Source organism: Propithecus coquereli, unplaced genomic scaffold (genome assembly GCF_000956105.1).
Source record: "Propithecus coquereli isolate 6110/MARCELLA unplaced genomic scaffold, Pcoq_1.0 Scaffold583, whole genome shotgun sequence".
NCBI classification, from domain to species: Eukaryota; Metazoa; Chordata; class Mammalia; order Primates; family Indriidae; genus Propithecus; species Propithecus coquereli.
In genome coordinates this window covers 1,049,801-1,077,737 of record NW_012151763.1, presented here as the reverse complement: position 1 = coordinate 1,077,737, position 27,937 = coordinate 1,049,801, and the positions used below count along the sequence as shown (strand labels likewise).

The 27,937-nt window shown below is 38.9% G+C and overlaps 1 protein-coding gene across 3 annotated transcripts in view; it reads right to left on the bottom strand.

Annotated features, from left to right (window-relative positions):
• The window catches only part of MTM1 (myotubularin 1), a 98,969-nt gene that overhangs the window by 60,698 nt on the left and 10,334 nt on the right, over nt 1-27,937 (bottom strand). For 2 of the 3 annotated variants that reach the window (XM_012658365.1, XM_012658366.1), the window contains exons 2-4: nt 15,794-15,866; nt 13,124-13,196; nt 11,328-11,422 (exon numbers count right to left, since the gene is read on the bottom strand). In XM_012658365.1, coding sequence (XP_012513819.1) covers nt 11,328-11,422; nt 13,124-13,196; nt 15,794-15,856 — 231 coding nt within the window. In that variant the 5' untranslated portion in view covers nt 15,857-15,866. The remainder of the gene's footprint in view (nt 1-11,327; nt 11,423-13,123; nt 13,197-15,793; nt 15,867-27,937) is intronic. The other variant, XM_012658367.1, reaches the window with a different exon arrangement.

Here is a 27,937-nt window from a genome sequence, read left to right as displayed (position 1 = left end):
AGATTATACTGTATTGAGATTTATGAGGATCTGTGAACTGTATTCCTAAATGTCAAACTTAAACCTAAAATACACAGACTAGACACTAAATAAAAATCTGATACTCTAATACTAACATGGAAGCAAGAATGTTAAAAACAAAAAAAGCAGAAGAATTAAAAGTGACATAAAGCCTTGCTGCTCTCTGTCCCTGTGTAGAGGAAATTCTATAGTTCAGACTGCCCTGGCCCTACACAAAACGCAACACAGGACACTGAAGAGAACGAGCCAGCTCCTGACCAAAGGCACCCACAGCCTGATGAGGCTACCTGCACATTCTCCACGAATGACAGATTCAAGATCAGATAGCTCAGCAGGCCAAACTGGAAGATCCAGGAATAGGAAAATTAGCTTAACTCTCTGGAAACCTGAGTCATCACTATCTAAATATCATTAAATATTTAAGGATTCTCAAAGGTCCATTCTAACTCAATTATGTGCCTTTGTTCCTTTAAGTATCTAAAATAATTGAGAAGTTAATATAACAAACAAGTAAAACAATGCATCCACTCTCTCTCGAGTATCTACTAAGAAACAGAAACTGTACTGGGCAATGAGGTCTGTGAAGATAAGATGCAGAGTTGTTCTCATGGAGCTCAGGGCCTCACTCTATCTGAGAGATAAGACACATGTGCCCAAGTAGCCAGGATACCAGGTTGCAAGTCCCAGGAGCCCTAAGAAAAGTCCAGACAAAGTGGAATGGGAGACAGAGGAGGGTAAGCCAGTATCTTATTGATTGGATCACATGAAGGTTCTGTGGTGATGACCACATTAAAGATGATCCTTAAAGGATGGAGCAATAGCAGTTGGAGACTGGCGTTCCAGAAACAGGTAAGAGTCACATCAGCTGCACGTGTGGGAAAGCATGGGTATTTTATTAAAAAACAAGCAGGCCAGGTTTAAGACCAGGTGACAAGAATTCCCTGGGGAGTATCACAGGGCTAGGATCAGGGTAACTGAAATCCACAGGATGCTTTGAGAGAAGAGGAATGCCACAGTGAAATAGTGCTTTATGAAGATTCATGTAGCAGCACTGAGCACTCTGGGCTAGCAAGGAGAGGCTACACCTGCTTCTCAAATCATGGAAGCTGATGCTTGAGTGCAAGTGAGGGGCTATGAGGATCTGAAAGTGGAAAGTGGAGACAGCTGAGGCAGAAAGCAAAAGCAATCAGCCACTGGGGAAAGTCAAAGGCTTTAGGCCAAGGTCTCTGCCATGGATAATGGTGGTACCACAAAAAGATGTGAACAACATAGGAGGGGGGTTTGGAGAAAGATTAACATAGCCAATTTTAGACACTCTGGGTTTGAGATTACGATAAATAAACCAAGTACAGATATCCAGGAGGCAGCTGGAAATACAGAACTGGAAGAGATCCCAAGGGCACTTCAAACTCAAGATGTCCAGAACTAAACACATGATTTTTCTCTCCAAGGTTGCCTGTCTCGGTGGCTGGAAACCAAGGAGTCACCCCCGACATCCCCTTCTCCACCACGTCGACCTCTTAAATCAGTCTCGAATCCGTCAGCCTCCCCAACTCTACCAGCAACTTCTCTGGCCCACTGCCACAGCAGTCTCTCTGCGTCCACAGTTGCTCCCCTACAGTCTGTCCTCCCCAGCAGCCAGGGCAACGTTCTAGGAAAGCACATCTGATGCTATTATTCCTCTGCTCACACCACTTCAAAAGCTTCTTGACACTGAACTCTAAAAACCCAAATCCTGGGAGTGGTGGGGGAGAGATGTAGGTCAAAGGATACAAAATTTCAGTTAGAAGGAATAAATTCAAGAGATTATTGTACAACATGGTGACTACAGTCAGTAACACTGTATTGTAGTCTTGAAAACTGCTGAGAGATTTTAAGTGTTCTCACCATAAATAAACATGTGAGGTAATACATATATTAATTAGCTTCACTGACCCATTACACTATGGATATGTATTTCAAAACATGTGTACATGATATATACAATTTTTGTCAATTAAAAATAAATAAAAATAAAAACCCAAATCCTGAACAGGGTTGGCGAGGCCTAGGTCATCTGGCCACCGCCTACCTTTCCTGCCTCACCCCTTGCCATTCTACTCGCCACCAGCCACACTGTCATCTTGTCATGCTCCCCTTGGTCTCAAGTCCTCTCAGCTGCTTCTCGCCTCCCCAGCCCCTGCCTCACATCTAGGTAACTGGTATGTCTTCTTCAGACCACAGGTCAAGCATCGTTTTCTCGGGATAATTTCCAGGCTCCCCAAACTATTGCACTCCTGTACTACTCCCATGCGACACTGACCGCAGCTGGTTATTATGTATCGCTGTGATTATTTGAAGAACGCCTGTCAATCCTGTTAGAACTATGAGCTTCCGGAGGGAAGAACTGGGTCTTTGGGCTCACCACCATATCCCAGCATCTGGCACAGTGCTTGACACACAGCTGGCTCTCAAATATCCAATCAATAAAGAATGAAAGATTGGGACTGGAACTAAAGTAAGCAACTGACAATTGAAAAAGAAGAAAGTGAGGACAGAACTCCAGGGCAAACATATTTAGGAGGCAGGAAAGAAAACATGAACTGCATAGAAGGCAAAAGGCAGCGGTGGGAGAAGAGTCAAGAAAGTACGGGGAAAGGACAAAGAAGGAAGGGGCAGGCCACAGTATTGATCGTTGCAGAGAAGTGAAGAAGTGGAGGACTCGACCAAGGCCACCGGAACTGAGCAGTGAAGGAGCAATTTCAATAGGGAACAGAAGCCGGACCGCAAGAAGTTATGGGGTCAATGGTCTGGAAGTGGAAGCAGCATGTGTGGAATAATTTTTAAAGCAGTTTGGAAAAGAAGGGGAAGAGAGAGGATAATAGCATTAGGGGCCGGAAGAATGCAAGAAGGTGTTTTACAATAAAGAGACTCGAGCGGATCTGCAGATTGGGGGAGAAAGAGAACCAAAAATGATGGAAATCAAAAATATAAGACAGAATAACCAATGGGGCACTAAGACTCCAGAGGAGGTAAAAGGAGAAAGGAGAAATGTTTGATGAGAGGGATTCACTTTGGAAAAGAAGATGTGTAGTTCCTTCCTCTCAGATGGGAGGGAAGGAAGAAAAGATGGGTGAAGGTAGACATCCTCAGGTGGTGAGGGGAATTTACGAGAGCTCAGAGAGGATCACTTTTAACTTTTCAACAGAACAATAGACAAGGTCAGCTAAAGAGCACAGAAGGTTTGTCACTGCAGTGGTGGAGGACGTAATGAGAAGTCAATCTGAGATTAAAAGAATTGCCGAAGCAGAGATGAGACACTTTCTGAGGTCTGAAAGCCTGAACTTGTAGTGGAGCTGATAAATTAGATCCATTATGTAACTTTCAACATTAGGGCTCAGCAGCCCACAGACCTTCCAAGTTTGGGGATTAGCATGGGAACAAGGGGCAGAGAAACCAAGGGTAATAGCAGGAACGGCCTTTTTTTTTAAACCTGAAAACAGTATTCATTTTGCAGCAGCAATATAAGAAGATGATTTAAGACTAGAAGTTTAAAAGGGTCTAGGGTATGGATCCCACTGATGTTCTTATTTATAAACACACTAGGGTGTTTTACTAATAATGGTCTATTTAGTATTATTTCATCTACTTTAAAATGTAAAGAACTAAATCCACTAGACAGAAAAAAGGACAATCTTGAAAGGTTTCCAGTGCATTTTTTTGAAAAGAAAAATACTACAGGACTCCTTTTTCGCTTGTGCTTGTAATGAAGTGGGCTAGCCTTCCCCCTCTTTGAAATGCTCACAATGGAAGGTAAACTTTGCCTCTCTTCCTGGTGGTACCCAAGGCTTACAGCTCCAATGGCAGCCAACGATAGAGATTAGGGAACATAAGTACTGCTGCACTTGTTAGATGCCCAGCTCTTAGATGGCATGCCACCTAGCACCTGTCTGAAAGTCATTTCAGAACTGGATATTTGCGAGAGTCTGACATGCGGACTGTCCACCCATCTTGATTCTCCAAATTCTAACTCTGCACTGGTAACCCATAAGAAAAGCAAAATAGACCACGTTACGCTAGTCCTTCAGAGAAATAGCTTTACTGAATAAACGTTAACGCGTGTGTCATCTTTATAGAGGGTCAACAAAAGAACCATTGAACTGAACAGAATTCAAGAATCTTTGGGTAATATACTGACTTAAGAATAGAATCACTATGTTACTATCTTTTAGAGACAAGCCAAACAAATTTCTCCTTGAATTTAACCCAGGAAGAATGTGCTATTTCTGTCTTATCGGAAAATGAAAACCGTATACCCAACATGTTTTTCATCTTGCCAGCAGTCCTGAACCTCAAGCCAAATTATACTGCCCAGGGATTATGATCTGATCAACCGGAAGGCCTTAGAAGCCCCCATTCCTTTAGCTTCCTATACATTTCCTATGTGCCATTCTAAAGAGAAATGTGCAGAATGACCAGAAACAAGAAATTCCAACTTTTGGCTGGTGATTACCTCTGGTGTGAAGGTACAGGAGGGGATGGGATTTCTTCAGCTGTGTGGTGGATCCACAGATGTTTATGTTGTTTTTTATAGACTTTCTATATTAAATAGCTAAAATAATTTCTAAAGGGGTTAGGAAGCAAATGGTAGGGATGGGGTGGGGATGACTGCATGTTCTAGGTGGAAAAAAATGCCTGGAGGAGTCGTCCACAGGTGCGGAAGCACAGGGCTTGTTTAGGGACTAGTGAGCAGCTTGTGGGAGCTGGAGCATGTGGTGTATTCTCAGGGCAGAGGTGGGAAAGAACAATGCTGGGAAGACAAGACAGGAGTGGGTTGGAGAGGACTGTGAACACCTGGCTAAGGAATGTATAATAAGGTAGGAAAGAAGCCACTGAGAGTTTCTGAGCAGGGGAATGGAAGGATTGCAAGTACGGATTAGGGAGCGGATAGAATGCACTGAAGGGAGGCTGAAGGCAGGGAGGCCTACCTGAAGGAGGCTGCAAGGGCCTGTTGGGGTAGATGATGCTGGGGACAAGGCCGGGGATGAGGGTGGGGCAAAAGGACTAGCAAGGACAGGGCAAATGTGCCAAAGTCTGCAGAGGAGAAGGGAGGATGGGCAGACAGTGAAGGGTGACAGGAAGAAAAGTGGCACCATTAAAAGAGACAAGAACACCAAAAGTAGGAACTGGGGGAGGGAGAAGGAGCTGAATTGTTTCAGACTGGCCATGAGTCTGGGATCAGTTTAAAAGTCAAGAGATATGCAGGAGACGGCAAAGAATGAGAAACTAGGGCTCCAAAAACAGTCAGTGCCAGGGCCTGGGCCGGGCCAGCATCTGCTTTTCCTCTTTGTCAGCTAATGTCATGTTCAGATGGAAGAATATATGAAAAAGGGCTCAATAAACTCTAAGGAGCTTTTTCTTTTTAATTTTTAATGACTGTATATCTTTATAGGGTACATGTGATGTATTAACACAGGCATACAATGTGAATTTATCAAATCAGGGTAATTGGAGTTTCCATCCCCCTCAGGCATTTAACATTTCTTTGGAACATTCCAATTCCACTCTTTTAGCTATTTTAAAATATCCCCTAACTTACTGTTAACCATAGTGACTTTGTTGTGCTACCAACATTGTTCATTGTATTTAACTATTTTTACGCCCATTAACCATCCCTGCTCCATCCCCTCTCTCTGCTACCCTTCCAGGCCTCTGGTAACCATCATTTTACTTTCTGTCTCCATGAGATCAACTGTTTTAATATTAATATTTACCTTAAGGAGATTTGTTAATGTACGATTTTACATCGTGTAGAGAAGTGACTGAAGCCAAGGGGGTGATAAAGCCATGGGGAAAAGAGTGAATGGAGGGAAACTCACTGAGGCCTGGACAACCAACCAATCAGACTCACATCCCTGTGGACTCTGTCCTCACCGGGGCTCCCTGTGACTCTCCATGGCCTCTTTTCATTCTTTATCTTACCGAACCTTAGAACATCTCACACCATAACTCGATATGTCTGGAGATTTTCTCTTCTACCAACTTCTACCACAGCCTTTTTAGCAGGAGATTTCTACTGCTCTCGCTGCCGCTGCTTTGTTTTCTCCACTGGCACTTCTTTGTCTCCCCGCCATGGAAAAACGCTCGTGTCCCCCAGGGTTCTCTCTGTAGCCCACAGCCTTTTATGTTACATACTCTTCCCAGGTAATCTCACGCAGTTCTGTGGGCTTTAGTGCTACCTATATGCATATCACCCCAGAAGCTTCAGAGTCACACTTCCATCTGCTCCTGAGACATTCCCACCCCATAGATGCACAGCCGTAAGTCCTCTCCTTCAGATGCATTTCCCCACAGGGCTTATCTACAACACACATACTCCTGTATTGTCTATTTTGATGAATGGGAGCAGCTCCCATCATTCAAGCAAAAATTCACAGAAGTCATCTCTTGACGCAGCTTCTTCCTTCAACTCCTACTTCCAAACACCACCCAAATGCTCCTGAATCTCTCACGGCTGTCCCCTCTTTTCTATCTCTACTACGAATGTATTAGGCCCTTGTCGCTTACCTGGAAAACTAAAATAACATCCTAGTTGGTCTTCCTGCCTCCCTCTCCCTCCCCTAATCCATCAGCCACGGCTGCAGCCAGAGTTCTCCTCCTGAAACACACATCTGCTACGTCATTCGCCACGTAACCTACACGCTGCTTAACTGTGGCTTATGAGACTCTTGAGGCTGCCTGCTGGCTCTTCTTCCAGCCTCATCTCCTCCTGTTCCCCACTCCTCCCTCTACCCCCGATGTTCCAGTTCCCACAGATCACTCAACCATCTCCATAGCATATGGTGCTTTCCCTATCGTTATGCATGCGACATGGAAAAGCACCATATGGCTCGGGAAACCCTCTACCTGATATGCTCCTCCCTCCCTCATGTCCAGGAAATTGTTACCATTCTTCAAGACTCGGTTCCAATATCACCTCCTCTCTAATGCATTCTAGGACTCAGCATGCTGGGGTAACAGTCCTCTCCCTTGTAATCTCACAGCATGATGCATGCCACCGTAGGCTTTGTCATATTACACCACGAGTGCTCATCTCTACATCCCACAAGGCTGTGCAGGCCTCAGGATATAATATCATTCACCTTGCGCAGTGTTAGATTCACCACAGTGCTCAGTGAATGTTTCTGGAGTGAAGACATGAATGCATGAATGAACAAGGGTTAAATTATCCTTCTCACCCACTATAGAGTCTGCACCCAAAGTTCTCCTGGAAGGGAATCTGGAAACAGTCTTTCTCATGGTAGTCTACCAGATTAATAGGGTATCGCAGGCCTACAGTTGCCCCTACATAGTCATAACATTAACCGAAAGCCAAATGTCTTAGCACCCTCAAGGCCAAAAGGTGGCTATGGAATTCCTCAACTCCAGAAGCAATGCTGATCCTTAAGGTGCCACAGTGTAGTAGGGTCCATACTGTTTTCAAACCACAGTGACTAGGCCTTTGCCCCCTGAGCAGCGCTAACAATATAGGAGCCTCTTCCCTCCTGAGTTCACTCGATGAATACACTTTTACCGAGCACCTACTCCCTACTGGATACTGCACTAGCTAGGCAGGAAGGACCAAAAGGACTTGCCAATTGTTAAGACCACAGACAGAGCAGTAAATAAGACCACATTCACTCATTCCACACATACTGGCTGGGCACCTTCCATGTGCCAGGCTCCATCGTAAGAGCTGAAAAAACACCAGTGAACAGACAGACAAGCATCCCTGTGCCCAGAGATACGACAAACACGATGAATCAGTGCAATATATAAAATAGTGGATAGTGATAACTGCTCAGGAGAAAAATTAAACATGAAAGAAGGGTATTAAAAGTTTAGCTAGGGTGGCCAGGGAAGGCTTCACAGCAATGTGTTAACACAGAGGCATGAAAGAAGGCTGCGGAGACACAAACAGGGAGAGATTCCTTCAAGGGAAGCTAGAGAAAGCTCCAGAGGGGGCATGACTTTTGAGGTGGGTTCTGAAAGATGAATAGCGGCTTCTGAAAGGGGCCGAGAAAGGGCACCCAGGTTCAGTGAGGACCACTGGTGCATGACGGGAAAAGGGAAGGGGTTTTGCATAGTTTGAGAATGGTGCGTTTGGGGAGAAGTGCTGTGAGTCAAGGCTAGAGAAGTCAGAAGGATTTTTATGCCACACAAAAGAGAATGGATTTTATTCTGCGGGCAACAGAGAGCCAATGATCATTTCAGAACTGAGAAGCTAGCCAGTCAGCCTCGCTGTGAGGAGGATCAGGCTGGAGGCAGACCATGCAAAGAGGCCCAGGTAGAAGGAGGCCACTGTGGCCATCTAAGGACATGACCACCGTTCCTCTAATTCCCTGGGCAACAGGAGGCAGGGAATCTGCCTTTGACACCTTATAACATGTGAGGGCTGACTCCAGAATCAGACCGCACACATCTGGATTCATCACTCCCACTGCAGTGTTTACATACCTGAAACAAACAGGTGTCCACTTCAAAATGCCAGTGAGATGACAGCTCTTTCTCAAACACGCAACAAAAGTTTTCACACTTTGCAGCAGAATCCACAATTAATGTTCTTGTTTAGGACTTTAAGTGAAGAACCACTATGATGATTATGTTTTTAGGCTCCTGTATTACCGTTTAAATGTCATTCTTTATACGACATTTTCTGCTATTAGGCGCTTGCTTTTATGGACTAAATATTGTGGCTAATTGCTTAAAATGTTTATGTAAAACTCAGTGGAAGAAGAAATAAGTTAGTAATCAGTGTCAGATACGCATTTTATTCACCCACTCGGCACTAATTCCAACTCTCTAGGGTGCCATGTGAAAACAAAAATAAAATTTGCTGTGTTCTCCCAATTATAAAAGCAATACCTGCTCATTCTAGGTATTTTTAAAAATATTGACAAGTTAAAGGAAGAAAACAAAGCATGCATTATTCCACTCTCCAGATATCCCAAGTACTGAAACTTTTGGTGTATTTCCTTCCAGCCACTTTTCTATAAATAATTTGTTTTACATAGTTGAGATTACACCATATACACAATCTTGTCATGTCATCACAGTGTGAATAATTTCACAGTTCATCATCAGTGATAGCATAAAATGGAAGCAGGCACGTGTGGCTAGTCAACAAGCCAAGAGTCTCAGAGGCGAAAGAGACTGTAATGTTTGTTTTCATTGTGATTTTTGACAATTCTCACATATATTACCATAAAATCTTTCAATCTATCCTAATTTGACCCTTGGGAGCTGTATAGAATAAATGTAATCCCTGCTTCACAGAAAGGCACTTCAAATATTCAAAGATGGCTCTATCATGTCTCTCTTTAGTTGTCTTTTCTTCAGATAAGATCAGCATTTATTTTGATCAGCAATCATAGTACAGTCCCTTCACTAGCCTGGTTTTATCTGAACTCTAAAATGTTCCTCTTAAAATGTAGAACTTGGCTTTGAACATGACACTTCAGATGGGGCTACCATCTCATTTTGTCTGGCCATTATATTATACTTTTATTAATTCAGCCTACAGGTATATGAGCTTTTTAATCAGTCCTATCCAATTACTGGTTCCAATAAGCTTGGGCCCCTGTTAAGACAGACCTCCTTTATCCTTTACTAATACAACTAAGTATCAGTTTTTACTAAGTAAATGTTATCCATGCTAAATTTTGTATTATTAGTTTTGCGCCAACATCCTAGCCAATTAAGGTCATTTCAAATTCTGATTCTGTCATCTAGCACACTGGCTAGTTTGGAGTTTTTCACATATTGGACACGAATGCCTTCTACATGCTCCTCTGCACTGCATTAGACACATGGGAGAGGAAGGGTCCTGCACAGCAGGCTTGTAGCGACCATCCCTCCTGGCTGGCATTAAGCCCTGAGTATACAGTCTATAACTCCACCTAAGTGTACTGCCACCATTCAGCCCATGTGTCTCTACCAGAGTCTGTCATATGGCTTGATTCTATCACGACGATGTGCCAACAACACTCCCAATGGTTTCTTTCTTTTCTAGGTACTTAAAAATCATATGTTTAAAATGATTATTTTTAGAATTTTTGCCAATTGTTGCCAAGGGTTGACATCTAGCTTGCTGTTAACTTCCAAAATCTTCTTCACCATTCTGGAAAACGAGAACATTCACTCATCTCCAGTCTTAAATGTATAAATAGATTTACATAAATTAAATGTCCTGTGGCCTGATCCATGCACCCATCTCTGTGAGCACTTTGCTTTAGGAGATACTATAAGTTGGGGCAGCTATAAAAGTAGGCTGTCACAGCTCAGGCAATAGGGATAACAACATTTTTTTCAGAATTCAGACATAATGATGAAAATTATAAAATAAAAAGATCAAAAGATACAAACTAATCTAGATTAGAATTTTCCTAAAAAATGGGTGGGGTAAAAGCAAAAGCTACATCCCCAAGCAGTCTCAAGGTCTCCTGTGTACACGCACTGCTGACAGGCTACTCTTCTCTGTACCCTGGACCTAGTCCCTCTTGGTCCATCCCGTCAAAATATACCTGCCCCTTCAGACTGACCTGGGCAGTGACAACCCACCACATTTATGTAAGTACTTCTGCGACAGCCATAGTGGTTATACACTCTCTCTTCCCCTTTGGGGGCATCTCTTCTCTGTGTTATTGTTTCATCAATGGAACGTTCCTTGAAATGGTATGGCAAATATTTCATGGCCACGGACTGAAAAGGTAGAGTGGCAGTAAGCGATACCATAGCCATCCTAGTTCTACACTTGTTATCTAGTGCTTTGTAATTAAACACTTGGAAAGTTCTAGGGTGGTGGGCCTTAACCAGGAATTTACATCAGTATACTCCTCTATGATGTTTTAGAAAATATAACTATACCTGGACCACAGGCCTGGACATTCTAATGATGTATATCTAGGATATATGTAATTTTTTAATTTTTAATATTTATGGACACTGTATTGTTTGTTAAGCTCCACAAGTGGTTCTCATTTGTGCTTCTGGTAAAGAACCACTGTTCTACGTCTAACTAACTTCTCCAAACTAGGAAATGGTTACAATTACTAACCCATCCCCTACCATTATGAAGGATAAAACTTATATTTTCGATTTACTCTATTCCCTACCTATGCAGGTGTTAGTGTTAAATGAGTTTTGTATAAGCAAAAAATTAAGAGGTGAGAAGCAAATATATCCCCCATGTTAATCTGATCCACAGTCAATCTTGCAAAGTAGAAGAGAAACGTTTAGCATTATCTTTAACAGTTAGGGTCATCTTTATGGTCTTATATTCTACTTACCATTTCCAAACTTCTTAAATAAAGACGATAATTTGTGATGTAAACTCTTCCCTTAATGGGGCCATTGAAAGGACATATGTAAATAACTTCTTTGTCTATTAAGATAAAAAAAGTACCCTAAAATAATGGAAATATATACCAAGATACACAACAAATGGCACTAATTTCAAATAAACTATTTGGCTACAAATAACTACAACAAAAAAATTACTGAAAATGTAGACAGCAAGCACTAGCAACGCTTCCACGTTACCGTGCTAGGTTGAGTTGGGGCAGTGGGGAAACTACACTGTAGTGACAGCTACCTTGGGCAAAGTGACAACAGTGGAGGCAGAAGTGAATGAGGGTGCTCCTGCTGCAACCCTCGGGTGGTTGTAAAGGTGATTAATTGAGCTACTTCAACTAGAGGAAGGCAATTCACATAGGACAGTCTCATGGACTAACTACTAGATTGGGTGTTGGGATTTGCCAACCTCTAACCGCACAAACATCGTGATGTTTTTAATAAATAAACGTCAGCAGTAGAAATCTTCCTATAGGCTATTCTTTAACAGTCCAGAGAAGAGTTTAACTAGATTCATTTCAAACAATGAAATGATATAAAACAGATGGCCAAAAAAGTAGTACATCTTTGTAGGATAAACATAAGGAGAAACTAAATCAGAAGAGTTAATTATAATAGAAATATGTCTTTCTGTTATCTTTCAAGGATGTCCTTGAATGTGTTACTGGCTTTTACATTTTTTTTTTTTAATGATTTTGAAATTCCTTTCTCCTCAAGTGCTAAATAAAAAGTACCCAGTAAGGCTACTTCATACTAGTTCCCATACTATCTTGGTTAAGGTTTGGGCACTGATATCCAGCACCAAAACTTCACATGAAGATCATCAAAACTCAATGATCTTCTTTGCTCTTATTCAGAAACTGGGATGGACACATCCCACTGGTTTCCATTTCAAGACTAGAATGTGTGCGAGTCTGTGGACACAGAATAGAGTTTCTGGTGGTGCCTGGCTAATTCACAAAGGTACCTTGTCTAGGACCTTCAATCTAATTAGTACCGTGTTTTAGCCATTTAAGCCAAATAACTCAGATCTCAGTCAATAAATTGAAAGGTTCCTTCAAACAATGGTAATGATATCATCTCCAAATACACTGAAATCTGAGGGTGTTGACCTTAATATAAAATTTGAATGCCCACAACATTAGCACTTGGCTCAGAAGCTGCCAGATGCTTCTATATTCTTATGCCAGAATGATCAGGCCCTATAAAGTAGATACCTTCCTCTTAATATAAATTTATCATGAAAAAATAACACATCAAAATGTTACCTCACTATTACTAACTTCTCTTTTCTGGCAAATGAAAGATATTTTAAACCAATAAGGTCTCCTATATTTTAAAAAGGAGAATATTTACATCTTCAAGCCTTTCAGTTTATCATTTTAAAGCATACATCATAGACTGGAAACCTTAATATCATTTTGTTCTTAAACCTTCAATTGTAACAGCTTATAGCTCCAATGAGACACTTTCAAGAGATAATCCACATTTTTTCCCCTAAATCATTCTCAGTCTTTGGTACAGAGACAAGAATATCACTATCCTTGTGAGCATGAAGCTCCTGAAAGAACTCTTTGATCAAGAAATGAATGCAGAGCATTCTGTGTTAATGCTTCGAAACAAAGTTAGCTTATTTGTCTACCTCTAACTTTTAAAGAGGAAGCAGGATTGAAGCCACCTGCTCCTGCCCGACATCTCTTCAATGCAAATCCTAACGTCAGAGGGTCCTTACCAGTGATCAGCGTTTCTCCTGGAAGTCGAGGGATAGCCTCACTGAGATCCCGAGTGACTCCATCTCGAGACGTCTAGAAACAAAACAGAAGCATCAGAAGTAATGGCATTACATTTGTACAGGTTTTTAAGCAACCCAGAATATAAACAACTAGAAATATGCTTTTTAAAGAAAAAAAACAGATTTAGCATTTGAGAAAATTGGCACAGAAAATTCAAACTAAAGAATACAATCTAGCATCAACATTCATTACATATGGTAACTTCTAGTCTGTATTTACATAATGTTAGCATGCTTTTCAATAATACTAATTTTAACAACGCTTCTAAGCACTTTAAAGTTAGCTTTCAGGAAGGTGATAAAAACTAAATATTAAGTGTATTTTATAGATACACATATACTGTGGTAAGCTTTCTTTTTTCATATTAAATATTCAGCCATCTTTTGTAGAGAGCAGGAATGAAAACTTTAATTTCATGAGGCCTTAACTGAACTACAATACAATAATTAGCCAGAATCCTATTACAATGCCAGAAAATGTTACTACATATTGAGCTTCTTATTTTACTAAGATCCTTCCTCACTTTTTACTTCCTCACCTTTACTAAGATCTTTATCCTAGATAAGAGGAAAGAGTGGTCTGTCAGAGAACTTTTGAGCTGGCAAGAGCCTTAGGAGCCATTTATATAAATTCTTCATGTCACTTTATTATTTTCTAGGCCTCCTGGTTTTAGAGGTACTTCCCAGGCATGTGCCACATTCAATCACTTCAGCAGCTCTGCCAGGTGGGCCAAGTACTAACCACTAAAATTCACAGGTGAGTTTCTCAAGAGTCTAATTTGCCATAGATACCCATTGTCTTTCAAGTTATTCAGCCGTCCTAGTGGATTAATACCAATGATGTGCTCCATATGTTAGTTTTAAGATGCACGAGGCACATCACTAACATCTGTTTGGGCAAAAGGTTTTTTCAGCAATATTTTTCATTCCATTTTTTCTAGCTGTTTGCCCAAAAATCACACTGCAATCATTTCATGTGTGAAGTTAGTAATGCTTCCCTCGGAGTGGTTTTGTATTAAGTGGAACAAAATACACGAGCACACTTTTGTGAATTATCAAGGGAATGATAGAGAATGAACAGAATTATTATGAATTATGAAATAAGAGAAATGTGAGTTGTATATTTAGGTGAAATATAAGCTGTCAAAGAGGGGTGTTTTGCTGGACTTTTTAATGGTTTTATCTTTTTTATTCAGACACAGAATTAAAATTCCTGGCTAATTGTAAACATTTCTAGTGCTCATAAGCTAAGCATTTTAACTAGCAGGGCAAGACAAATTGTTCCCAGTGAGGAATGCCTTCCTCAATGAGAAACAAAACCACACATCTTATACAGATGTAAGATTGGAAAGAAATGATCATAATCCTTTAACACTGCCTCAAACTAAAAACAGTATAATAAGCAAATATAATATTTAAATATTATGCCTTTTAAATATCAGTTCTAGGTCAGGAGAAGAAAACATAATCCAACCACACAATAAGGGAAGCCAATGTTTGATTAAGACAGGATAACATGGGATATACTTTATATCAGAGCAGCATTACACAAGGACTTAAAATTACATTCTTGATGTTACTCTTGTATTTAGAGCTGATTCTTGTACCATAAAAATACTACAATACAATACAAACTTATATAATCTTGGGGATGAGGGAGGTCCTTGTAGACACCCAAGCAAAAAATATAAAGGAAAAGATTGATAGCTGAGATTATATAAAAACCTTAAATCTCTATTATTTCAAAATCAAGAAATATCATAAATATAATTAAAAGGTTGACAATAAACGAGGAAAAAGACTTGTAACATGTAATATATACAGAACACTTATAAATAAATAAGAATCTCTCTCAAAACCCCCAAAAAATAAATAAGCAAGGGACACGAATAATCACATCACAAAAGAAATACAAATGGACAACATACTTAAAAAAAAAAAAAGATTCACCTTGTAATCAAGGAATACAAATGAAAAGACAGCCTTTTGCTCCCTTCTGATTGATTGCTTGGGCATCCCTATACACCTCTGCAGGAGTATAAATTAACCTTTCTGGTGAATAATATTAAAGGGCCATGAATACAGTTTATTTTAAATTCATCCCTTCCTTTTAATATATACTCTAAAATCTCCCTCTAATTACACAATTTTCCCCTGGATACTTTGAACCATTTTCTGTTAAAGTTATATTTGTTTTGGTTATGCAACTACTGTATCATCATAATTAGAAAATAATGCCAATATTTAGGAAGGTGTATCAGCCTGCTCAGCGGGCCTCGGCAGTCTACTATCTCCCTCAGAAAGCTTTCGGCGCAGAGGATTGACTAGCACCTTAAATGTAACATCTGGCAGTAATTCACAAGACAGAGGTTCTCAAAAGTGAAGTTACCTGAAAGGATTTATAAACACAAAACTCACTTGACACATATAAGGTATTCTATCTAAAATCTTTTATGGAACAAGGTGAGATAATAAAACCACATGTATTAATGTATTTATACTATGTGAATGAATAATGAAGTTCATAATTCAATAAACACAATATGACCTAATAGTCAAATATGGAAAGAGAAATGCAGAGAAAGAGATAAATCTGAAAACTCAACTTACCCTCTTAATAGACTCATTCTCCAAGGAGTGTGAATTATACTTAGAAGTTGATGAAGAAGCCATTCTGGAAACTCTACCAAGAGAGATAACATTCAATATCAGCTGAATCTGTATGCAATTTCAAACTTATGTGACACCTGAGATTTACATACTGCAGCTCAGAGCAAACGGCACTACTTTCCAGGCCCTATTTGCATACTAGGCGCCAGTGGGAATGAGACATACAAACGACTAACCAGTGTGCGGCACTACGTGAAAGAGCTTCAGTAAAGCAGCAGGGAACTCAGGAAGAACAGAAAAGGGGAGCTAAATACACAAGGGGGACTCAGTGGAAGATGCCACACACATTCCAGGAACTTTTATTCATAGCACATAAATTGTCATCTAAAAAAACTTAATGTTTATTAATTGTGCAGCAGGTCTCAAATTTCCACACTTCTAAATTTTAAAGATAATTTAGAGGCATCCCAGCAGAATGAAAAGGGGCAAACAATTTAACTCATACTATTTTTCCCTTTAAGAATTCTGTTTTCTCCAAATTAAGGCAGTTTAAAGTGGCATAGATTTGATTGAAATCAAATTAGTTCAAGATTTGATTTAATCAGTATTTTCTAGAGAAAGTATATACTCCATTTAAATAATGCATATTCATCACAATTCAGGCACAAATGAAAGCATCACATTCAGAACATACACAAATACCATTTTAATGCAAGGATCTATTTAGACTTGTGAAGATTACAGCAACAACAGGAAACTAAATAATGCTTTAGTTATTTTATTTATCAAAGTTTATGACACAGATACATATGAAGTCAGTGGGAGGTAAACCACATCCAATTCAACAAGGTGACTGCAGGTATTTATAGGATCTTTTTGCCAGGCTGCATTAAAAGAGCAACCCCACACTAACAAAATCCATCACGGTGAATATTAACACAACTTGGAATAAAACCTAGTGACTCGGTAACTTTGCAGTGCCAGCAACTATCTGTCCTAAAACACCTCAAAGAGGTGACAAAGATATAGACAAAAGCATCACCAGGATGAAGAGGCAGAGAGATGGCCAGGTGAGGGCCATCTTATAAGATTAGGACCATCAGGATTCCCTGACAAGAGTTCAGCTCTACAAGGGCAAGGCTTGTGTCTATTTGGTTTATGGCTGTATCCTGGCACACACTGGCACTCACAACTATCTGATGAGTGAATGATTACATAGAAAATATACAGCATTGTGAAAAATCACGATGGGACAAACTTATGTATTGGTTTGCCAAATCCCAGAACACTGGAACTAGGCAACTACCACTGAAGCTTCAAAATTAACAATTAGGGAAAAAATACTTCTTTCTAGAAAGGGATACTCAAAAAATCTGAAACTACTAAGAGGTAGCACAACATAAAATTAACTTTTAAAAAAGATTAACGAATAACTCCAAAATGAATTAAACTCAGGAAAAAAATAGTATAGTATGCTTTGAAAAACCCCTCTAACCTTAAGTTCATGTCTAAGCAAAATAACCTATTATTCTCAGAGACGGCAGAATGTATGAGATAAACTAGATGAAGCAGGTTGGATGTATTTGCCATGAAATTTTCTATTGACTAAACAAGATTGTATACTAGAGGCAGATTTTCTTCAGTAACAGATATAAAAATTACTTTTTAGTAAACAGATACTTTAACAGCAGTCCCCAACCTTTTCGGCACCAGGGACTGTTTTCATGGAACACAATTTTTCCACAGACCTGGGAAGCAGCGGATGGTTTCAGGACAAATCAAGCACATTACATTTATTGTGCACTTTATTTCTATTATTATTACATTGTAATATATAATTAAATAATTATACAACTCACCATAGGTTGGAGACCCACTTTAATATTTGAAATGTTTTACTAATAAGTCAATGCTTTAAAACAAAAGTTAAATTACTGTCAAGTCAATATAAGAAGTTTAAAATGCTGAGTTATAGAGTCAACTTCACCTCCCTGTTCCTGTTTATTCATAAACTGTAAAAAAATGATGAGACTTCCTGATGTCTTCAATCTTCATAAAAAATTTCAACTTAAAATGAATATAAAAGAAGCCCTCATTTTCCCTTTAACTGTCTTAATAACTCATACCATACAGGTCATCCTTTTCAAGTATACAATTTAAAGGTTTTTTAGTATATCCAAAGTTGTGTAATTATTAGCACAATTTTAGAACATTTTTATTATCCCAAAGAGAAACCTGTACCCATCAGTAGTCACTCACCACTTCTCAATCCCCCAGCAGCCATGAGTTTGCTATCTCCATAGATTTGCCCACTTTAGACATTTCATATAAATGGAGTCATACAATATATGCAGTCTTTATCTTTAAAGCTCTCATTTTTAGAATTACAGCAGACACTACTAACATTAAAAGCTGGATCGAGTACAGATCTGAGAAATCCAAGGGTCCAGGTAACGTGTCAGTTCCACAATGAGGCTCTCTTTAAAATCTCATCAGTGAGCCTCTCTTTGTTGGATGGTTTCAATTGATCCCCGAAGTTTACAGAAGCTGGAACAGCATGATGCTGGAGAGCACAGATGTTGCAGCTGACTACATTCAGATTTCAACTCTGCAACTCACTATTTGACCTTGGACAGATTATTTAAGTTCCCTGGACTTTGGTTGCTATTATCCCTATGTTACTGCGTTATTATTCGGCAAAATGAATGAGTTAATACATGTGAAGGGCTGAGAACCACCCAGTGTATGTTAACAATTAGCTTTTATTTTTGAGTACAAAAGTATAATTATTGAATGCCCACACCATAACCAACTATACAAATTAGTACTGACCTTAGAAATACTAGGAAGAAAGTTTACTACTTTCTTCTACTGCTACTTACTGCTACAGGGATAGTACGTGGCTGGTGGTGGCAGTGATAAAACATTTTTTTTAAAGTACAATAATGGCTCTAATGACAATGGGAAGCAGTGTGGCACTTTGGAAAATGTACTAGACAGATGAGCATAGGCCCTTGGCTGTCTCTCCCTTACCAAGGAAAGTTCATCCATATCTTCATCTATAAAATGACTGTTGGACTATGCGGTTTGATAATAATTAGAGGCTGTAGTGAAGTTTACAAAAATCAGCTACCCTTTTGGTTACAGAGTATTTTGTCCCAAACCCCTAATAATCAAGTTTCAATCCTTTTTATTAAAAAAAGCATTGATTTTTGGCTACTTTGGCTTTAAAGCAAAAATTGAAACTTAATTCCCTATATATGCTAATTATAGGACTCTAACGGTCTCACATTTTTGATCCTAAAAAAAAAAATGTTGTGATGATTTAAGCTTAAGCCTCTCCTGTTACAGAGGAGAAGAGGAGGACGTAGAGGGTGTGTGACACAGCCCTGGAGGAGTTAGTGAAAGGGCCAACTCTAGCCTAGGTCTCCTAACACTGCAATGTCCTTTCCACCTACAGAAGAAGTGTTTCTAAGTGGTCTCTTGAAAGAAGCCAGGTCAGATATGATGTTCCAATCTCAGCAAAGGAGTTTTAGACTAGGAAACATAGTTAACTCATAGAGAACTCGACTCACTCAGCCAACCACTCTTTGGGGCCTCTAAGCCTCAAGAATTCTTATCTGTTTTATTTATTTACAGCACCTTGTAACAGTGTTTGACACCCAAGAGGTACTTAATAGGTATTTGTTACATGAATGAATGAACTGGGCAATGAAAAATTGGCCAAGGAACTTAGTGGTTGTTTGCCCAACATTTCACTTAAGCCAGGAATTTATGCAAACTTATTTTTAAAATGGTACAACAAACCCTTGGATAACTAGGATGCTGCAGGCATGATTGTTCCAGGCAAAACTGTAGTGTTAACTTATACCCCTTTGAAACGATTTGCACCAAAAAAATTTAAGCATTCTTATCCTCCCTTATAGACTTTTCCCATGAAGGAGACATTTCAAATTAAGACAGAGTTGTCCCTCGGTATAGAGGTGCAACTGGTTGGTTCTATGGAAGCGGAACCCTTAAATACAGAGTACCAAACCTCCTCTACTATGCCCTTTTTCCAGACTAAGAAATTGTTTTCCCCTTTATGTTTAATATGCAAAAGAAGATTACACAAAACATCTGAAGCAGACATAGCTGGAAACATTAAAATAAATGCTGGCCATTTTTCATACTTACTTTAAAACTCTAAAAGCAGAATTAGAAAATAATTTTGACCTCCACCTCACAGGGCCTTTGCAAATGAAATCTAGACACCAAGAGGAACTCTATTTCCCAGGTTCACCTGACTTGAGATCAATGGCCCCTGCTGAGTGGTTTTTCTGAACTTTGTGTCCAAAACAGTGACAACTGATCTTCCTTAATGCGATTTACTACTTTGCATTTAAGTTCAAACATGGTTTTTCTCTGGAGGCTCCCCTGATGGCTGTGGAAACATACTGAGTCTTAAAAATTGACTTCTAAAAGCTGCCAGTGAACAAGAAGTTATGAATGAACCAGCCTCTCAGTTCAAAATTCCAGGTCTTTCTAAGGTAGCGCTCCCTAGTTGGAAGTCTGTTTTGGAAAGGGGAAAAAAAAGCCAAACACTTAGGGCAGTGGTGCTCAACAGTATCAGACCCAATACTCCCTTTGTTATAAAACAAATTTCTGTAAAGCCTCCTTTGCTAGCATGAAATGAAAATCATAGATATTATCAACCTAAACACAATTTTAGAAAGTCAATACACTGTCGTAACTCCAATATAAAGGAGAAATAATAAGACAGTGATTTATCAATAAAATAATACATTTCTCAATTTATTTCACCAAAACAAAAACACCCCCCCCATTTCCAGTTTAGCCTCTAGGGGGAGTGTAACCCCCAAGGAGAGAACCACTCGCAGAGTTCTGTTCTGTACCTGGAGTGCCAGCAAACACAGGATTTATTAAATTTACGACTTTTTGCATTAGAATTGCTCTGACCACAGGCCACCTAGGAGGCAAGAAAATAACAACATACCTTGAGGCATCCTCAACCTAATCACTCTCTAGCCAAAAATGTTTACACCCCAGCCATTTTGAGACCACGTACACTATCAATTTAATGTCTACATTTGCTTACTTAAGGGTAGGGGTACTACACCCACATGAAAATAAATTATAATCTGCAAAAGTAGGAGTTTATTTCCTTTTTATACATTTTCCTTTGAACAAGGGGTTGGCAAACTTTTCCTGTAGAGGGCCAGATACCCAGATGTCTCTGTTGTAAGTACTCAGTTCTGCATTGTAGTACTGAAGCAGTGATATGGAAATGAATGAGTGTGCTATATTCCAATAAAATTTTATTTATAAAACAGGCTGTTATGCCTTGCTTTAAACTAGTAAAATAAATTATTTCCAAATGAACTTTCTTCAGCCAAAGCAAATAATGGTCATATCCTTTTAAACTAAAAAATAACCAGTTAACCCCACCATTCAGACCTTGTCAAAAATGCTGCTATACCCTGCTGCACAACAGTGTGATATAGTTGAGAAAAAGGGATTCTGTATTCAGACCAATTTGGGCTTCAAATCCCAATTCTGTCACTGAATTACCGCAGTTCCCTGTCTGTAAAACGGGCATGATACATACTACCTACTCTCATGGGGCTCTGATGAGAAGCAAGTAAAGGGACAGCACCCCAAAATAGCATAACAAAAGTGCTCAAATACCACTTCTCTTCCTCCCATAGATGCTTTCAATGAACTCAAATCATTCCTCAAACTGGCACTAACATGTTAAGCTGGTCATCCATAAAATATATGGTATCTACAACTACCTAACCATTCTGCATACAGGTTTTCTAAGATGACCAGTCTGATCTTGCCAAGACTCTAACCAACCTTACAGCAGTTTACCTTCAAAATATGCCCACTTCCATTAAAAAAGAAAACACTTGACGCCTAGCCCAGGGAAACTTTCTATGGAATCCCTAACATGGAGATCTCATATCATTACCTTCTATTCTGGCCAGGTGTATAGAAAAAGGCTAGAAATCTAACTGCATTTATTCCAAAACAGTTCCCCCGCCCCAAGTAAGTGGTTTACTATCCACATAGATGCATGTAACACGTATATATTGGAGCTTCTAAATTTGTCTTGGACACTTCAAATCTTAGGGCTAAAGGGTATTTGATTTGATGATTCCTCTTTGATAATTAGAAGATGTTAAATAGTATTTCATTTAGAAACTCACTCTGTATTATTTTGATATTTATAATTCATTTTAAACATCATGATATATCTACTTCTATTTCTTTAAAAGTTATAAAGACCTTTGCCTAAAAATAATGTAATTCAGACACAGTGGAGAATGCATTTTTTGAATCATTTTTTCCAGTGGTTAGTGATGGATCTGAGCAGATCCATTCATCCTATTTCTTGGTCCTCTCATGACAAATGGCACATCTTCAAGACAGCTGACTGGCTTTAGCAGCCTGAGTTGTGGCCATGAAACTTTAGAAACCCTTCATAAATTGAAATTGGTATGGTAAATGAACTATTAGAAAAATCAACTACCATCAGGGTAAATTTTTTAATGTACAAAGGCTGCCTAGCAATACCGCATACATTTAAACAGACTGTTAAAAAAATTATTGGTTAATTTAATAGTCAAATACCTGCTAGTAAACAAAGTTTTAAAATAGGAACAAGATCAAATTCCCATCAACCTGCCAATTCCAAAATTCATGAACCCAGCTGATCTGCTCAATGAAAATAACTATTTTGTTGAACTCTTTTCCCCTGAGAGAACTAGTCACAAAAAGTAGACTTTCAATTTATAAGTAAAAGTTACCTTCTTAAAAGTTAAAACAGGAATTGTTGAAGAATAAAAACATGTAAATAGTTATAACTATTATAGTAATGAAGGTGCCACTTCAAAATATCTCCTTATTTTCCAAGTAAGGAGACTTTTAGCTCCGGGCTAAGGGGCCCCAAAGAAAAGCCCAGGGACTGGGCATTACTGACAGACTTTTCCAACTGGAATTAGATTTTTCCAACTGGAATTAGTGGTGGAGAGAGAGGGAAGAGAAAGGAATTCTAGAGTAGATGTGCACAGTTTCCAGAAAAATAGAAAAGGCTAGAGATGATAACCTGCCATTTGAAACAATTCCTCCAGGGACTTTTACTTGAAGGTAGGAGCAGAAGTTTTGTTGGCACCAGGGCCTTATCTACCAGCTTCAAGACACAGGAAGTTTTTCCTAATCCCATCAGGCACATGCATGCACACACATGCTCACATTTCACTTCTCTGTACATACTTCTAATACAGTTGGCCCTCTGAACCCATGAGTTTCACAACCACGGATTCAATGAACCTTGGATCGAAAATATTTGGAAAACAAAAATATCAATACAACATAAATTACAAATAAACATTACGAATAAGTTTTAAAACACAAATACAAATAATACAAATATAAAAACAAAAATTCAAACACAAATACAAATTTTATGTGTGTAGATCATACGCAAATACTATGCCATTTAATATATGGGACTTGAGCATCTGCAGATTTTGGTATCCTCTGGGGTCCTGGAACCAATCCCCTACAGACACAAGGGACCACTGTATTTCACTTCTCACCCTGTACTGTACTTATCCATTGACATTTTGTGTCTCATCTCTCTTCGATTTCTAGAGCTTCCTAAGGGCAAGAGCATGTTTTCTATTCTGGCACCAGCACCAAGCACGGTGTGGGCACTCAGTATTTGGTGATGAAATGAATACAGCATCACCCTCATAAGCTTTCATGAGGTTAAAGAAGTCTTCAGCCATTAAAGGTACTTCAACCTACCTCCCTAGGGCTCATTTGTGTGTTTATAATGCCCTTGCATATCTTTATCATTTTCTGCATGTATAGAGCTCTAAATATGTTGATTTTCCATATTTCTGAATTTTATATAAATGGAATCATTACACATTTTTCTGTTCCTTGCTGTTCTCACACAGTATTGTCGTGAGAGTCAAATGCTGATGCATTTCCACTGCTGCATAGTAATCTGCTGCTCCACACTTGGTTTTCCCAGTCTCCTCTCAGTGGTCACTGGAGCTGTTCCCAGGTCTTGCTATTACAAACAGTGCTGTTAATGAGCATCCTTGGAAATGTCCCCCATTCCCAGCACACTTGTGTAGGAACTGCAATGGTACTTTTGCACCAGATTTCCTTACACTTTGTCTGATCTAGCAGCAAAGATTATATATAAATATATATATATATATTTTCTAAATCAAAGTGTATGGAGAAGGTGGATAATAAATGAAACCGTAGGCAAATCTACCATTTGAAATGAAACGGAATCCCAGGCTTGTCAACTCTAATTCAAACAGATGGGCAGTTATGAGTTTCTGGTGGCTGTTGTAACAAAGTACCACTAACTAGGTGGCTTAATACAACACAAATGAATTCTCTCACAGTTCTGGAGGCTAGAGTCCAAAATCAAGGTGTCTGCTAAGCCATGCACCCTCTGGAGCCTCTGGGGCAGGACGCCTCCTTGCTTCTCCCTAATTTCTGGTGGTAGCTGCAAGCCTTGGCTTTCTTGACTTGCAGCTGCAGTACTCCAACCTCTGTCTCTGTTGTCACATGGCATTCTACCTGTGTCTGTGTTTTCACTATTCTCTCTTATAAGGACATCAGTCATGTTAGATTAAGGACCTACCACACTCCAGTACTGCATGACCTCATACTAACTAACTATACCTGCAATGACACTATTTGCAAATAAGGTCATATTCTGAGGTAGGGGGGGTGTAAGGACTTCAATATCTCTTTTTGGGGGATACAAATCAACCTGTAACAGTCAGGTTAGCTACAGAAATTAAACAATCTATAAAATGGTCATGTCAACATTTGGTTACATTCAGAACAATTTGGTTTGTCAATTCACCTATAAGCACACAGTGAAATATCTATTAAATTAACTAGTACTGAAATATTAATACGGCTTCTTAGAAGAAATAATGAAATGACACCAAGCTAATCATTCTGAGACACACCTTACACGGCATATGTAATTATTTAATCCCGTTTCCAAAGAGTTCAAAAATCAATAAATATATAGTGGGCAACTACTCTGGACCACAATTGGAGATTCCAAAAAAAAAAAAAAAATGTGACAGGTCTGACCACTGAGTTGGGGAGATGATGAACAAATGTAAGACAACTTAAATAAAGATAATGAATAGGTATAAGAAAAGTTAAATAGTAATAAAGACAATAATAGAAGTGATACAATATGACTGAAGCAAAACAGAATATCTGCTTATGGCTAATGATCATAGCTTTCATTTACTGATTGTCTATTATCTGCCAGGCATTGTTCCAAGCACAGATTAAGACATTTAATCCCCAGCAACATCCTTATAAGGCAACTAGTATTATTATTGTCATATGACAACTGACAAACACCAGGGAATGAGAAGGTTAAACAACTTGTCTGCTAATAACTGTTGAAGGTGGAACTGAAACCCAGGCAGTCTGGCTCTCTTACCCATTAACATAACTGTCATTCTAATTCTCTAATAGATGACCAAATAAAACTGAGGACATTATGTTTCCTGCTTGCATAGTTGGATTAAAAAAAGTCTTTCTGGAATTCCATCTATGTGATAAAATCTGATAGTCACAAAAAAGGCCCCTAGCCTTCATTTTAAAGATGAGTAAACAAATAAGGACTTTTCCCCCAAATCCATATCTGTGAGTCACTGAAATAGTACAACCCTTCTTGTTTGTCCACTGCCATATTACTTTCTATCATGGAAGTCTTTATTAAAACTATATTAAAAAGAAGGGAAAGCTTCATTACCAGTGGACAAAAACAGAATAAATATCCCATGAGGTGCCACTATGATATAACGAGGCGCTTGTTAAAAAGCCTAGTTAAATGAGTTATTCTTCAAAGTCCTCCCCTTTGATGGTGTGCATGCATTCCAGTAATGCTATCACTTTTCAAAGTATTCTTTGAATTCTTTTGAAACTGCCTTTAGAGTTTAAAGCTACATAAGACATTATCTCATGAATTTTAACCATATCTCAATTTTTAAACCAAAAACAATGCTCCCCAAAGCACCAGTGCCCACTCTGTATATTTAACAAACAGACATACCTCAAAATGATTCTGACCTAGAGCCAAATGCTGAATCCCCATTCAATGACTGATACTATTTAGGATTTTTTTTTAAGGTGCCACGGTCTCTGAAGTCAACTGCAAAGAAGAATTCCAAAAATGGACTGAATAACTTTGATTTGGAGCTTCCTGACCCTCCTCTACATGGGGTTTTTGGAATGCTGCCTAGGGTCTTTTAATTGTTGAAAATGCTAGGCTTGATACATCTTAATTAGTCCTAATTTGTTACAAGAGCAGGGTGACCATGAAGGTTAGCAGAGATCAGCAGTAGGAGTAGTAGCTTTCCTAACAGGCAGTTTGCTACAGTAGAAAAGGAGTGTGCAGAGGGAATCCCTAAAGACTGGCTTAATTAGGATTTGAGGAGATTCAGAAAGAAAAAGACTTGCAGTGATCCAGAGAGTACAAACAATAGTTATCTTCCTACTTGGGGCAATTGTCTCTTATTCCAACCATAAATGCAAGCGACCACCCATCCCTGCTACAGAAGATAAAAGGACTGAACTCACACATTTCTGGAACTTGGCACTATTGGCAGAGAAGGTTTTGCAGATGTGAAAGAAATAATAATAAAAAAAAGGCAGAAATAAAAAAAGGCAAGGAGATGAAGAGGAACCCAAACCAGTGTCCAAAGGATGGCAAAGAGAGGATGAAGAAATTCCAGTTCTAAAACAATGACACACATGAATTTGACAGAGTTTCCATGTCTTTTGAAGGAGCAGTATATGCTGTTCCACAGAAGAATAAAAAGAATTCCCAAGATCCAGATGAAAATTCTGTTATCAACACGAGGAGGAAAAGCTGGGTAGTGGTGGTAGAGAATGGATATGAATGTGGTGATATGTATAAGGCTATTCATGAGGTATACTATCTTCCTGAAGATTGCATCTGAGACATGGCTTCTACAAACAAGTCGACATCTATCATGATAAATTAAAAAAACCTCTCAAAGTAGGAATAGTCAAGGGCACCTATGAAAAACCTATAGCTGACATCACAATGGTGAAAGAAGGATGGTCATTCTTATCACGGCATTTAACTTCTTTTAGAGACTCTAGCAAGTTTAATAAGAAAAAGAAATACAAGGTGTAACATACTGGAAGAAGTAGAACTGTATTTGCAGACATGATCATGTATGTAAATAATCATAACACTACAGAAAAACTAGAATCAGTAAATATAGTAAGGTTGCATGATACACAAAGCCAGTATAAAAATTGTATTTGTATTGTTAGCAATGAACATATAGACATTGAAATATAAAAATGCCATTTGCAACAACAGAAAAATTGGAATATTAGAGATACATTTAACAAAACATGCCAAAAACCATACACTGAAAACTACAAAACACTGCTTAGAGAAATTAAAGATGACCTAAATACATGGAGAAATATATTATGCTCAAGAATCAGAAGAATCATTGTTGTCATGATGTCAAACATCAATATAGATCAGTATCTATAAAGTCAATGCAATCCCTATCAAAATCCCAAAGGTTTTGTTCAAGAAATTGACAAGATGATTCTAAAATTTATATGGAAAGGCAAAGGCCCAAGAATAGTTAAAACAATCTTGAAAAAAAAGAACAAAGTTGGAGTACTTCCACTACTTGACCTCCAGACTTACTATTATGCCTCCGTAATCAAGACGATGTAGTACTGGTAAACATACAGATCAATGGAACAGAATAGAGTCCATAATTAGGCCCATCTTTTTTGAGGTCCTAGCAAGGACCTCAGAGGATTTTCAGCAAAGATACACAGTTGATTCAATGGGAAAAGGAGAATCTTTCCCATAAATAATGCTGGAACAATTTGATGTCCATATGGAAAAATATATGAACCCTGACCCCTCACACAATATACAGAATTAACCTGAAATGGAACATAGATAGATTAGTTTTATATAGCTGCATAACAACTTACTAGCTGTAAGCAACACACATTTATCATCTCCCGGTTTCTGTAGGTCAGAAGTCCAAGCACAGCTTGTCTGGGGTC